Source organism: Pristiophorus japonicus, chromosome 1, assembly GCF_044704955.1.
Source record: "Pristiophorus japonicus isolate sPriJap1 chromosome 1, sPriJap1.hap1, whole genome shotgun sequence".
Taxonomy (NCBI): domain Eukaryota; kingdom Metazoa; phylum Chordata; class Chondrichthyes; family Pristiophoridae; genus Pristiophorus; species Pristiophorus japonicus.
The window spans coordinates 271,231,297-271,246,033 of record NC_091977.1 but is presented as its reverse complement, the minus strand read 5'-3'; the positions used below and the strand labels follow the sequence as shown (position 1 = coordinate 271,246,033).

General features: G+C 45.5%; 1 protein-coding gene across 1 annotated transcript in view; it reads left to right on the top strand.

Moving 5' to 3' along the window:
* LOC139247801 (oxidation resistance protein 1-like) overlaps positions 1-11,949 on the top strand; it is a 297,497-nt gene extending 285,548 nt beyond the window's left edge. The window contains exons 3-4 of the mRNA XM_070871805.1: positions 11,104-11,300; positions 11,615-11,949. Coding sequence (XP_070727906.1) covers positions 11,104-11,300; positions 11,615-11,625 — 208 coding nt within the window. The 3' untranslated portion in view covers positions 11,626-11,949. The remainder of the gene's footprint in view (positions 1-11,103; positions 11,301-11,614) is intronic.
* The last annotated feature ends 2,788 nt before the right edge of the window (positions 11,950-14,737 follow it).

Genomic DNA, 14,737 nt, shown 5'->3' with positions numbered 1-14,737 from the left:
GGCCATTTCGGCCCATCGTGTCCGCACCGGCTGACAAAGCGCCGCATGGCCCTTGGTCAGCAGCCCTAAAGGTTACGTTTAAACCTATGAACAATGACAGAAAGGCAAAGAGCACCCAGCCCAACCAGTCCGCCTCACATAACTGCGACACCCCTTATACTGAAACATTCTACACTCCACCACAACCGGAGCCATGTGATGATCTGGGAGAGGCAAAAACCAGATAAAAACCCAGGCCAATTTAGAGAGAAAAAATCTGGGAAAATTCCTCTTTAACCCATCCAGGCGATCGTAACTAGTCCAGGAGATCACCCTGGCCGTATTCAATTCCCTGCAGTACTTTCCATTATATCTGCGCCATCCAACAAAAGGTCATCCAGTCTAATCCCAATTACGAGCTCTAAGTCCGTAACCCTGCAGGTTACTGCACTTTAAGGGCCCAAGTTTCTGCCCTCTGGAAAAACGGCGCACCTCCATAAGGTGCGCCGACTTTCTGGAATAAAAAGGGCGCTGAGGACTTAACTTGTGATTCTCCGAGCTCCTCAGGACGTCTTCATGCTCGGCGTGGTGCAGCACAAGGGGTCGGGGGCAGAGCCAGGTCCTGAAAACTAGAGTGTGCACACATGTGCAGTAACTCCTCGCCCCCGAGGCTGCGTAGGAGGGGCCCAACCCTAGCCCTGGCCGAATGGGCTCCCCGAGCGAAGATCAGGACTCGGGCCTCCCTCCAGTTCACCTCCCATTCAGCTTTCCCCCCCCCCCCCCCGACTCCCTCTCCACGTTGATGGCGGCGGCCCGGCCCAGTCCGTTCAGCCTCTTCCACCCCCACCCCTCCTCTCTCTCCCCCACTCCTCTCTCCCCCACTCCTCTCTCCCCCACTCCTCTCTCCCCCACTCCTCTCTCCCCCACTCCTCTCTCCCCCACTTCTCTCGCCTCCCCCCTCTCCCCCACTCCCTCCCCCCTTCTCTATCCCTCCGCTCTCCCTCCTCTACACCTCTTTCCCCCCCCTCCCCCCTCTCCCTCCCCCTCACCCCTTCTCTCCCTCCCTCCACCCCTTCCCCCAGTATGTGTCCTCTGGTTCTGGACTTCCCCAACATCAGGAACATTCTTCCTGCATCTAACCTATCCAGTCCCGTCAGAATTTTATATGTTTCTATGAGATCCCCCTCTCATCCTTCTAAACTCCAGTGAATAAAGGCCAGTTGATCCAGTCTCTCCTTATATGTCAGTCCTGCCACCCGGGAATCAGTCTGGTGAACCTTCGCTGCACTAACGTCCTTCCTCAGATTAGGAGACCAAAACTGAATACAATATTCCAGGTGAGGCCTCACCAAGGCCCTGTACAACTGCAGTAAGACCTCCCTGCTCCTATACTCAAATCCCCTAGCTATGAAGGCCAACATACCATTTGCCCTCTTCACCACCTGCTGTACCTACATGCCAACTTTCAATGACTGATGCACCCAGGTCTCATTGCACTTCCCCTTTTCCTAATCTGCCACCATTCAGGTAAAATTCTTCCTCTGTTTTTGCCCCCAAAGTGGATAACCTCACATTTATCCACATTATACTGCATCTGCCATGCATTTGCCCACTCACCTAAACTGCAACCTCTTAGCATCCTCCTCACAGCTCACACCGCCACCCAGCTTTTGTCATCTGAAAACTTGGAGACATTACACTCAATTCCTTCATCTAAATCATTGATGTATATTGTAAATAGCTGAGGTCCCAGCACTGAGCCCTGCGGCACTCCACTAGTCATTCTGAAAACGACCCATTTATCCCGACTCTCTGCTTCCTGTCTGCCAACCAGTTCTCTCTCCACATCAGTACATTACACCCAATACCATGTGCTTTAATTTTGCACACCAATCTTTTGTGTGGGACCTTGTCAAAAGCCTTTTGAAAGTCCAAATACACCACATCCACTGGTTCTCCCTTGTCCACTGTACTAGTTACATGCTCAAAAAATTCTCGAAGATTTGTCAAGCATGATTTCTCTTTCATAAATCCATGCTGACTTGGACTTGCACTGCTTTCCAAATGCGCTGCTACTTCATCTTTAATGATTGATTCCAACATTTTCCCCACTACTGATGTCAGGCTAACTGGTGTATAATTCACCATTTTCTCTCTCCCTCCTTTTTTAAAAAGTGGTATTACATTGGCTACCCTCAAGTCCATAGGAACTGATCCAGAGTCGATAGAATGTTGGAAAATGATCACCAATGTATCCACTATTTCTAGGGCCGCTTCCTTAAGTACTCTGGGATGCACACTATCAGGCCTCGGGGATTTATCGGCCTTCAATCCCATCAATTTCCCTAACACAATTTCTCGACTAATAAGGATTTCCTTCAGTTCCTCCTTCTCACTAGACCCTCGGTCCCCTAGTATTTCCAGAAGGTTATTTGTGTCTTCCTTCGTGAAGACAGAACCAAAGTATTTGTTCAACTGGTCTGCCATTTCTTTGTTCCCCATTATAATTTCACCTGAATCTGACTGCAAGGGACCTACGTTTGTCTTCACTAATCTTTTTCTCTTCATATATCTATAGAAGCTTTTGCAGTCAGTTTTTATGTTCTCAGTAAGCTTCCTCTCATATTTTATTTTCCTCCTCCTAATTAAACCCTTTGTCCTCCTCTGCTGACAGAGAGAGAGAGACACTGGGGGCCCCATCCCAGCATGCTGTTGGAGGGCTCCCGGTGCTGCAGTAGGTGAGTAGAAATTTAATTTTTTATTGATTGATTGATTTTTTATTATTTGTTTTATTTTTTGTTAATTTTTTTTGATTGATTTATTGATTTATTTATCATTTATTATTGATGGTGGCTCTTTATTTGTAAAAATGAAGTGTTTAATGTTTGTAAACCCCCCTTCCCCCCCCCACCATCTCTCGTTCCCTACGCCTGATTTATAAGTGTAGGCAAGGTTTTTCTGAGCGTACAAAAATGTACACTTACTCCATTCTAATTTAGTTTTGGAGTAAGTTTTCGCTGCCTAAACTTGCAAAACAGGCGTAAGTGGCTGGACACGCCCCCTTTTGGAAAAAAAAATCTGTTCTAAAATGAAACTATTCCAACTCACTAGAACTGGAGCAAACCAAATGCCGAGAACTGCAATTTCTAAGATGCTCCATTCTAAACTAGTTACTCCAAAAAAATAGGAGCAACTCAGGCCGAAACTTGATCCCTAAGTGCCCATCCAACCATCTCTTAAAAGTGGTGAGGGTTTCTGCATCCACCACTCTTCCAGGCAGCGAGTTTCAGATCCCCACAACCCTCTGCGTAAAGAACACCCCCCCAAATCCCCTCTAAAGCTTCCACCAACCACCTTAAAACTATGCCCCCTCGTAATAGACCCCTCCACCAATGGAACTAGACCCTTACTATTCACTATGTCCAGGCCCTTCAATATGTTGTACACTTCAATGAGGTCTCATCTCAACCTCCTCTGTTCCAATGAGAACAAACCCAGCCTATACAATCTGTCCTCATAACTAAGATTCTCCATTGCAGGCAGTACTCAGTCAAATGCTGCTTTGATGTCACCTCTCCTCTGGAATTCAGCTCTTTTGTCCATGTTTGGACTAAGGCTGTAAGGACGTCCTAGAGCCGAGTGGTCCTGGCAGAACCCAAACTAAACATCAGGGAGCAGGTTATTGGTGAATAAGTGCAGCTTGATAGCACTGTCGACACACCTTCCATCGCATTGCTGATGATTGAGAGAAGACTGATGGGGCAGTAATTGGCCTGATTGGATTTATCCTGCTTTTTGTGAACAGGACATACTTGGGCACTTTTCCACATTGTCGGGTAGATGCCAGTGTTGTAGCTGTACTGGAATAGCTTGGCTGGAGGCGTGGCTAGTTCTGGAGCACAAGAGCCGGGATGTTGGTGGGGCCCATAGACTTTGCTGTTTCCAGTGCACTCAGACATTTCTTAATATCACATGCAGTGAATCAAATTGGCTGAAGACTGGCTTCTGTGATGATCGGACCTCAGGTGGAGCCCGATATGGATCATCCACTCAGCACTTCTGGCTGCAAATGGTCTTTTGCGCATGCGTGCTGGGCTCCGCCATCGTTGTAGTCTTGTGTTGCAGCTCCCCCAGATTGTCACCTCATTTTTAGGTGCACCTGTTGTTGCTCCTGACATGCTCTGCTGCACTCCTTATTCAACGAGAGTTGGTCCCCTGACTTGATGGTAATGGTTGAGTCAGTGATATGCCGGGCCATGAGGATGCAGATTGAGGTGGAGTACAATTCTGCTGCTGCTGATGGCCCACAGCACTTCATGGATTCACAGCGCTTCCAGAAGGCATTTGACACGGTGCCAGATAAAAGGTTACTGCACAAGATAAAAGTACACGGGGTTGGGGGTAATATTTTAGCATGGATAGAGGATTGGCTAACTAACAGAAAACAGAGAGTTGGGATAAATGATTCATTCTCTGGTTGGCAACCAGTAACTAGTGGAGTGCCGCAGGGATCAGTTCTGGGACCCCAACTATTTACAATCTATATTAATGACTTGGAAGAAGGGACTGAGTGTAACGTAGCCAAGTTTGCTGACGATACAAAGATGGGAGGAAAAGCAATATGTGAGGAGAACACAAAAAATCTGCAAAAGGATTAGTAAGTGGGTGGAAATTTGGCAGATGGGGTATAATGTTGGAAAGTGTGAGGTCATGCACTTTGGCAGAAAAAAATCAAAGAGCAAGTTATTATTTAAATGGAGAAAGATTGCAAAGTGCTGCAGTACAGCAGGACCTGGGGGTACTTGTGCATGAAACACAAAAGGGTAGTATGCAGGTACAGCAAGTGAACAGGAAGGCCAATGGTATCTTGGCCTTTATTGCAAAGGGGATGGGGTATAAAAGCAGGGAAGTCTTGTTACAGCTATACAGGGTATTGGTGAGGCCACACCTGGAATACTGCGTGCAGTTTTGGTTTCCATATTTACAAAAGGATATACTTGCTTTGAAGACAGTTCAGAGAAGGTTCACAAGGTTCATTCGGGGCCTGAGGGGGTTGACTTATGAGGAAAGGTTAAGTAGGTTGGGCCTCTACACATTGGAATTCAGAAGAATGAGAGGTGATCTTATCGAAACGTATAAGTTTATGAGGGGGCTTGACAAGGTGAATGCAGAGAGGATGTTTACACTGATGGGGGAGACTAGAACTAGAGGGCATGATCTTAGAATAAGGGGCCGCCCATTTAAAACAGAGATGAGAAGAAATTTCTTCTCGCAGAAGGTTGTAAATCTGTGGAATTCGCTGCCTCAGAGAGCTGTGGAAGCTGGGTTGAATAAATTTAAGACAGAAATAGACAATTACTTAAAAAATAAGGGGATAAGTGGTTATGGGGAGCGGGCAGAGAAGTGGAGCTGAGTCCATGATCAGATCAGCCATGATCTTATTAAATGATGGAGCAGGCTCAAGGGGCCTTATGGCCTACTTCTGTTCCTATTTCTTATGTTCTTATGGATGCCCAATTATGAGCTGCTGGATCTGTTCTGAATCTATCCCATTTAGCACCGTGGTAATGCCACACAACACGAGGAGGGTGTCCTCAGTGTGAAGACAGGATGTTGTCTCCACAGGACTGTCAGGTGGCATGGACAGATGCATCTGCGACAGGTAGATTGGTGAGGACGAGGTCAAATAGGCTTTTCCCTCTTGTTGGTTCTCTTATCACCTGCTGCAGGCCTAGTTTGGCAGCTATGTCCTTCCAGACTCAGCCAGTTTGGTCAGTAGTGGTGCTACCGAGTCACTCTTTGTTGACCCAGAGTTCATTCTATGCCCCTGGTATCCTCAGTGCTTCTTCCAATTGGTGTTCAACAGGGAAGAGTACTGATCCATCAGCTGAGGGAGGTGGTAATCAGCAGGAGGTTTCCATGCCCATGCTTGACTTGCGACTTCATGATGTCCGGAGTCAATGTTGAGGACTCTTCGGGCCACTTCCGCCCCACTGTGCCGCCACTTTTGGTGGGTCTGTCCTGCCGGTGGGACAGGACATACCCAGGGATGGTGATGGAAGAGTTTGGGACATTGGCTGAAAGATATGATTCGGTCAGTATGATTATGTCAGGCTTGACTAGTCTGTGGGATAGCTCTCCAATTTTGTCACAAGTCCCCAGATGTTAGTGAAGAGGACTTTTGCAGGGTCGACTGGGCTGGGTGTGCCGTTGTCGTGTCCTAACCCGGTGCCAAGGTTGATGCCAGGTGGTCCGTCCGGTTTTATTATTATTGTTTCTCGTAGCGGTTTGGTACAATTGAATGGCTTGCTAGGCCATTTCAGAGGGCAGTTAAGAGTCAACCACTTTTCTGTGGGTTTGGAGTCACATATAGGCCAGACTGGGTTAGGACAGCAGATTTCCTTCCCCAAGGGGCATTACAACAACTTCCTTCCCGAAAGGACATTAATGAACAAGATGGGTTTTTACAACAATCCAGTAGTTTCATGGGGCAAGAACCTCCACTTTTGAGCTTATCACCTAAAAATGGGCGATATTTCCGATATGGGCGGTAAAAAAGGGTTTTCAGATCGCCGGCTTCTTGCCCATTCTCAAAGCACCGAGTCTCCTTTTTTGAAAATGGGTGTTACCATGAGCGATATGAAATGAGCAGTAGCGTTACATTTTTTTGATTTTCTGCCGTAAAGTGTCGCCGTCCTTAGCAATGGCATGGCAACGCTCGATTCCCGAGATTCAGGAGGTCAAGGGTCATCATAGGTTTTGATAGAGTGGATATAGAGAGAATATTTCTATTTGTGGGGAAAAGCATAACTGGAGGCCATCAATATAAGATAGTCATCAAGAAATCCAATAGAGAATTCAGAAGAAACTTCTTTACCCAGAGAGTGGTGAGGATGTGGAACTTGCTACCACAGGGAGTGGTTGAAGCGAATTGTATAGATACATTTGAGGGGAAGCTAGACAAGCATACGAGGGAGAAGAAAATAAAGGGTTATGATGATAGATTTAGATGAGGAAAGACTGAGGAGGCTTGAGTGGAGCATAAGCAAATGCACGACAAGGTTTTGTTAAATAAAAAACATTTAAACCGAACATTAGTCTGAAATCATCAGTATTTCTGTACAAACCAACCCTTCCCCCCCACCCCCCTGCTTCTCCTCCCCACCTCTACCCCTTCCCCTCCTGAGTCCATATGTCATATATACTGTGTAATACTGTAATCGACATGTGCAGAAGAGGAGACAGAGAGAGAGGGAGCTCAGAGGCACTGAAAGCAAGTGTGGCTGTGGTGTGTGCTTGTCTGGCTGTTGTGGGAGGCACGAAGGAGATTCACCACTCGCAAAAAGCCTACTAAGCACCAAGAACATAGTTGGCACCGAGCTTTTGTCCAACAAATAAGATATAAAATGGAAGGGATGGAGGAGGCCCTGGAGCTGGTAGCCAGGAACACTGGTGACAGAGGGCTCCCAGTGGTCCCGGAGCATGGCACTGCACCCCAAGGTGCTGCACCCCCATTGTCAACCACACATGAGAGCCAGCAGCAACATCTTGCTTCTGGCTTGGAGCACGTTCCCACCTTGGGAACGTCCTCTCCTGTATCCGTCCAAGCAGCGTTTCGGCGTCAAGCCCCCGCACTAAATGAAGCATCGCCTGAGGAGCTTCTCGGCCAGGTGGCTTGGAGTCAAGAGGGGAAGGGTAGTGGGGGGGGGGGGGCGGGGGCGGGAAGTGTTGGTTTGTACAGAAATACTGATGATTTCAGACTAATGTTCAGTTTAAATGTTTTTTATTTAACAAAACCTTGTAGCGCTTTGGCTCAGATAGCTCCACCGTTACACACTGGTGATTCCTTAACATCAAAGGGTATGATTACACTTAACTTCAATCAACAAACTTTAACTGTCACCAAGGTGATGCCCACCATTGATGTATGACCTGCACACCCAGCAGTGTGTCAGCCTTATAAATACCATCAATGTTCTTTCAGGCAAAGTGATCATTAATGAGCTCCTGACGTAAGGCTCTTGCAGCTATCATGCCACCACGGGCCCTTTCATGCGGTCTACAGGGGGGCGGGGGCATGGCTTCAGCTTCAGCCTAATTGTCTGGGCCGATGTCAGCATCTGCCTCCTCGTCCTCTTCTTCCTCTCTCTGGTGAGGTGGACTGTCAGACTCATCAGGCAATTCTTGTCCCATCCTGATAGCCAAGTTGTGCAGCATGGAGCACACTACCACGAATTGAGCTACCTGCTCAGGGTGGTATTGGAGCTCACCTCCTGAGTGGTCCAGGCATCTAAAGCACTGCTTCAGCACTCGAATGGTTTTCTCCATGATATTGCGAGTTGCTCTGCGGCTCTCGTTGTATCGCCTCTCTGCTTCATTGTGGGTGTTACCCAGGGGGATCATTAGCCAGGTGGCAAGGCCATATCCTTTCACCAAGCATCCAGCATTGATCTTGTGGCTGATTGTTAAATGTTCTCACGCAGGATGTGAGCATCATGGATGCTGCCCGGAAATTGAGCATTCACTGCCAGTATAATTTGCTGGTGGTCGACAACCAATTGGATATTCAGGGAGTGGAATCCCTTGTAGTTCCTGAAAACCTCTGCATCCTGAAAAGGTGCCCGCATTGAGATACAGTCTATTGCTCCCTGCACCTTGGGGAAGTTTTCAATTCTGGAGAATCTGAGAGCCCTCTCACTCTGTGCCTCCCTGGTCATCGGGAAGCTGATCAAGTCCCTCCTGTGTGCGTACAGGGCTTCAGTGACCTGTCTAATGCAGCAATGTGTGGCATGCTGAGAAAGTCCGCAAATGTCTCCAGCTATGGCCTGAAAAGAACCCGAGATATAGAACGACAGTGCCGTGATGACTTTGATCTTGACGGACAGTGCAGTACTGATGGTGCTGGCAGGCTGCAGATCCGCACTTATCAGTTGGCATACCTCAGTGATAACCTCTTTGTGGAAGCGTAGTCTCCGAATGCAGGTGGTGTCGGGCAAGTTGAGGTAAGAATGCTTCTCCTTGTACTTGCGGGGGATTTAACGTCTAGACCTTCTCGTCAGTCTGTCATGTCTTACATTGGGCACATAATGCAGTGGAGCGTTCCTTCGGCAATCTCAAGTCTACTACATGTAGCTGGTCACGCAGAGAGGGTGAGGAAGGACAGGCCCCATTGCAGTAGCTCTCTGTTTTCCACCGATTGGTCACAAACAAGGAATGTCCTGACGAAGATACCTATTAAATTCCATTCGGTCACAGTATGGTCAAGATGTTTGTCGAGATATTCACAGCAACTCCAACGACCTGCAGAGTACATCCGAACTCCGCCGAGGTTGAAGCGACATGTGATGTAGAACATGGTGTCCATAACGCTGTGATTGGTTCAGGTTAGTTCCAATTTTTCTGGGCGTTTTTTTGGGCAAGCGATATTGTGGGCGATATGTGTGCGAGGTGGTGAAATTGACGCTGGGCGATCTCATGGCTGCTAGTTTTGGTAAATATGCTCTTTACGACAAAGAAAAGTGGGTGGGCGGTATTATTTTTTCCCGGTGTTAAGCACATGGGGAAAGTAACGCGCGACGATAAGTTTCCGAAAAATGCCCGTCAGTTTCCATTTTGTGCCAAAATGGGCGATATCTGAGCATTATACGTCATTTCAGTGGTAAAATGGCTGTTAAGTGGGCGTTATGCATGCAAAGAAAGTGGAGGTTCTAGCCCATGATTACCATTACTAACACTAGCTTTTTATTCCAGATTTATTTAATTAACTGAATTTAAATTCCACAGCTGCTGTGGTGGGATTTGACCTTTTGTCTCTGGATTCAGGCCTTGAGATTACTAGTTCAGTAACATAACCACTATGCTACCGTTCACTTGCAATGTGTTTGTGTGATGTGCCTATACATATGCAAGGTGTGAGATGTGGGTGTGAGGCTTGCAGCAGTGGTAAGTCTATGAGTGTGAGATGAAGCTAGCATTGTGAGCGATGAGTAGTGTTTGTTTGAGATGGTAGGTGAGTGATGGGGCTGTGGTGTATTGAGCAGTGTGTGAGGTTATTAAACTTCTTGCAGCACAGGATTCAGGTCCTGGGGGCCACATACATGGCACTGAATGCCATTGATGATTCCCTCCTGCCTTCTCTCTGTCATTGTTTCCTACTTCAGATAATAAAATGAGTAATGCAGAATATATGTTGTTGGAATGGTTGCATCAATGTCCTTACTGACTCCAGAGTTCAGCAATCAAGGGCAGATTTTGAAAAGTATTCTGCATTTTTTCACCCAGCTGGTAGTTCACCTCTAGATTGGATGGTTCCCTCCTGCTTTCTCTCTGCCATTGTTTCCTACTTCAGATAATAAAACGAGTAAGTATAACAGGCAAAAGATTTGATTGTTATATGAAGGAGCTTTCCTTTATGTTGCTGTGATTTATCTTTTCCACCACAGGTAAACCATTGCTGTCTGAACAAACCAAAAGCCTGCCCTCAATTACTGGGGTATAAATCTATTGTAATATATGCACCTGTGAGTATGCTCACATTGTAAGTGGCTTAGCCAGTCACGTGATTATTCACAAGACTCCATAAAACCCCAGCCAGTTGAGTCTAGGTCATCCATGATGAGGTATGCAGTTGTGAGCCTACTGGATGAACTGCTAATGTGTAGTGTGATTGTTAAAAAACCAACTAGTTCTTAATAAAAATGTGTTGCTATGAATTCTTAAGCAAAGAACCCATGAAGCAAACACATTACATCTATGAGACCAGGTAGAAAGCAACAAATTTAGCTATTAAGCTTTTTGGAGTTCAGATGCTGAAGGAACAATGCTTCAATACTGACGTGCTTATATTTAAACTCAGTCGGGCAATAACCTGTGCTAAAGTCACCCAGATGATGTGATAACAATCTGATCAGATCAATAGAATGAACATTGCTGTGCAGTAGGATGTAGTCAGTGTTAACATGTGCAGAGGGAACCAGAAACAGTTTCATTAGACAGTTATGCCACTGTTAATTTTGTGCATTATGACCTATTGGCGTCACGATAAATAATGGTGAAGAGAAATGTCGAATGGGCTGTCACTACTTGTTTTCTCTGAGAAACATCTTTCCTCTTGGTGTATTGCAGACTGAAGAAGAAGTCCCAATCTGTGGACATGACCACTCATGGATTTGGCAGTCCCATGGCAGCTGATGGTCCATCCTCCCAAACTGACAAGAACCCAACTCTGAAGACAATCACGTCAGAGGAGCATCAGAACAATGCTTCCAATACACAGAGACGCAATACTAGACGGAGTGAACTCAAGAGATATTATACAATAGGTAGGTGTTGTGCTGCATAGCCCAAGTGACACCAGAAGCAAAACAGAACCCAATAATTAGTAGCAGTCACCTGAGAGTCCTCTTTGTGCCACTCGTGTAGTATGGAATGTACATGTTCGTTTTGAGATATCCAGATTTATACTGTTAGAAATATATTTTCAAAAGATAAATGTGTAGTTTAAATAGAATATAGATGACTGATTTGCGTGCTGCGCAAGAGTTGTCCCTGGGTCTCACTCATTGTAATCTATCTTTAGCATGTCTCTCCTTCTGGATAAAGATTTCTTAATAATGAATGTTATAATTGTTTGCAGGGGATAGTTAATACAGTGCCTGTTAACCATGCCTTTAGCAGCATCAACAATATCAATTTATACCAATACATCTATTCAATGATGCGACAGAGGAACAAAGTTGGATACACAAACATTTGTATATGAGAATTCCAATTGATGTATGTTTCAGCTTGTATGAATAATAATACTGTCATGTTTGTTTTGAAGTACGGGTAATTCAGGGGTACTCCCCCCTCAATCTTGTATGGTGACAAAATTTCCTGAATCATGCAAAAAAATAGTGCATGCCGTTCTGTGGACAGTAATGATATTTATTTTGTTTCCCTGTGAAATATTACGGAGCAATACATGAGTTAGACCAACATTCTGTGATGGTGTTTCATTCATTGGTTCAGAATTCATATGTGATGAACATGATGGTGGTATTTGCGTCGTTTGATTACTGTGAACCGAACACTTCTACAGAGGGGCATGTCAACCTCCTGTATCACCAATAGAAACATAACATGGACCCAACTCTTCTTAGGATGGTGCGAAACAAATATAATGCACCACATTATGGCACAATACATTGTTAATGGTCCATCAGGTTTATAAACAGGCATGAGCATCATGGAAAAGCATTTAATTTATGAAAATTTTGAGTCATGCCAGCTTCCTGGCTTAACTTGTCTTTCCATTTTACCAACTCCCTGTTTTGATGAAGATTGTACTTCTTTAAATAATAATGTATTGCACTGTAACACAGGATAAGCTATTTGGAGGAACAAAACTCATATTGAATCTCTTTGTTTGATGCCTATTCTTTGTATTCCAGAATGGTATATCTACAAATCCATTCTTACTAGTATGGTTTTCTCCCTTCAGTCTGACAAGTCACTAATAGAGCTGGGTACCTCTTGTGGTCTTGCAGACATTGACTGTGAGATCAGGACATTGGTGGCTCCTGCAAGTTGCTGTAATGTGTGTGCTGAGCTGAGCAGAAATGTCACTCCCAATGATGCTATTTACATGGAACTGTCAGTGTCAGCTGCATCCAGTTTGGTTGGCTAATGTAAATCACTAAAAGTAGCGACACAGGTTAACAAGGCCATAAAGAAAGCAAACCAAGCACAAGGGTTTATTTCTAGAGTTATAGAATTGAAAAGTAGAGAAGTTGTGCTAAACCTGTATCGAACCTTGGTTAGACCACACTTAGAGAACTGCATACAGTTCTGGTTGCCATATTATCAAAAGGATATAGAGGCACTGGAGAGGGTGTAGAAAAGATTTACAAGGATGATACCAGAAATGTGATGGTATACATATCAGGAAAGGATGAACAGGCTGGGTCTCATTTCTCTTGAAAAAAGAAGGCTGAGGTTTGACCTAATACAGGCTGCCCCTATCCTAACTCACACCAATTCCCGTTCACCCATCACCCCTGTACTCGCTGACCTACATTGGTTTCCGGTTAAGCAAAATTCTCATCCTTATTTTCAAATCCCTCCATGGACTCGCCCCTCCCTATCTTTGTAATCTCTTCCAGCCCCACAACCCCCGAGATATCTGTGTTCCTCTAATTCTGCCCTCTTGAGCATCCCTGATTATAACCGCTCAACCATTGGTGGTCGTGCCTTCTGTTGCCGAGGCCCCAAGCTCTAGAATTCCCTCCCTAAACCTCTCCGCCTCTCCAGCTCTCTTTCCTCCTTCAAGACTCTCCACAAAACCTACCTCTTTCACCAAGCTTTTGTTCACCTGCGCTAATTTCTATTTATGCGGCTCGTGTCAAATTTTTGTCCCATAATACTCCTGTGAAGCACCTTGGGACGTTTCACTACATTAAACGCACTATATAAATAAATACAAGTTGTTGCTGTTGTTGTCTTTAACATTATGAAAAATGTTGTTAGAGTGCATACAGAATGTTTCTACTTGTGGGGAAGAGAATACCAATACCAGATACCAACAATATAAGATACTCACCAAGAAATCCAATAGGGAATTCAGGAGAAAATTCTTTAGCCAGAGAGTGGTGAGAATGTGGAACCTGCCATCGCAGGCAGTGGTTGAAGCGAATTGTATCGATGCATTTAATGGGAGGCGAGACAAGCATATGAGGGAGAAGGGAATAGAGGGTTACGCTGATAGATTTAGTTGAGGAAAGACGGGAGGAAACTCGAGTGGAGCATAAACGCCAGCATGGACTGTTTGGGCTTAATGGCCTGTTTCATAAGAAATAGGAACAGGAGTAGGCCATACAGCCCCTCGAGCCTGCTCTGCCATTTAATAAGATCATGGCTGATCTGATCATGGACTCAGCTCCACTTCCCTGCCCGCTCCCCATAACCCTTTATCCCCTTATCGTTTAAGAAACTGTCTATTTCTGTCTTAAATTTATTCAATATCCCAGCTTCCACAGCTCTCTGAGGCAGCAAATTCCACAGATTTACAACACTTTGAGAGAAGAAATTTCTCCTCATCTCTGTTTTAAATGGGCGGCCTAAGATCGTGCCCTCTAGTTCTAGTCTCCCCCATCACTGGAAACATCCTCTCTGCATCGCCCTTGTCAAGCCCCCTCATAATCTTATACGTTTCGATAAGATCACCTCTCATTCTTCTGAATTACAATGAGCAGAGGCCCAACCTACTCAACCTTTCCTCATAAATCAACCCCCTCACCCCTGGAATCAACCGAGTGAACTTTCTCTGAACTGCCTCCAAAGCAAGAATATCCTTTCGTAAATATGGAAACCAAAACTGCACGCAGTATTCCAGGTGTGGCCTCACCAAAATCTTGTATAGCTGTAGCAAGACTTCTCTGCTTTTATAGAAACATAGAAACATAGAAAATAGGTGCAGGAGTAGGCCATTCGGTCCTTCGCGCCTGCACCACCATTCAATAAGATCATGGCTGATCATTCACCTCAGTACCCCTTTCCTGCTTTCTCTCCATATCCCTCGATCCCTTTAGCCGTGAGGGCCATATCTAACTCCCTCTTGAATATATCCAATGAACTGGCATCAACAACTCTCTGTGGCAGGGAATTCCGCAGGTTAACAACTCTCTGAGTGAAGAAGTTTCTCCTCATCTCAGTACTAAATGACCTACCCCTTATCCTAAGATTGTGTCCCCTGGTTCTGGACGTCCCCAACATCGGG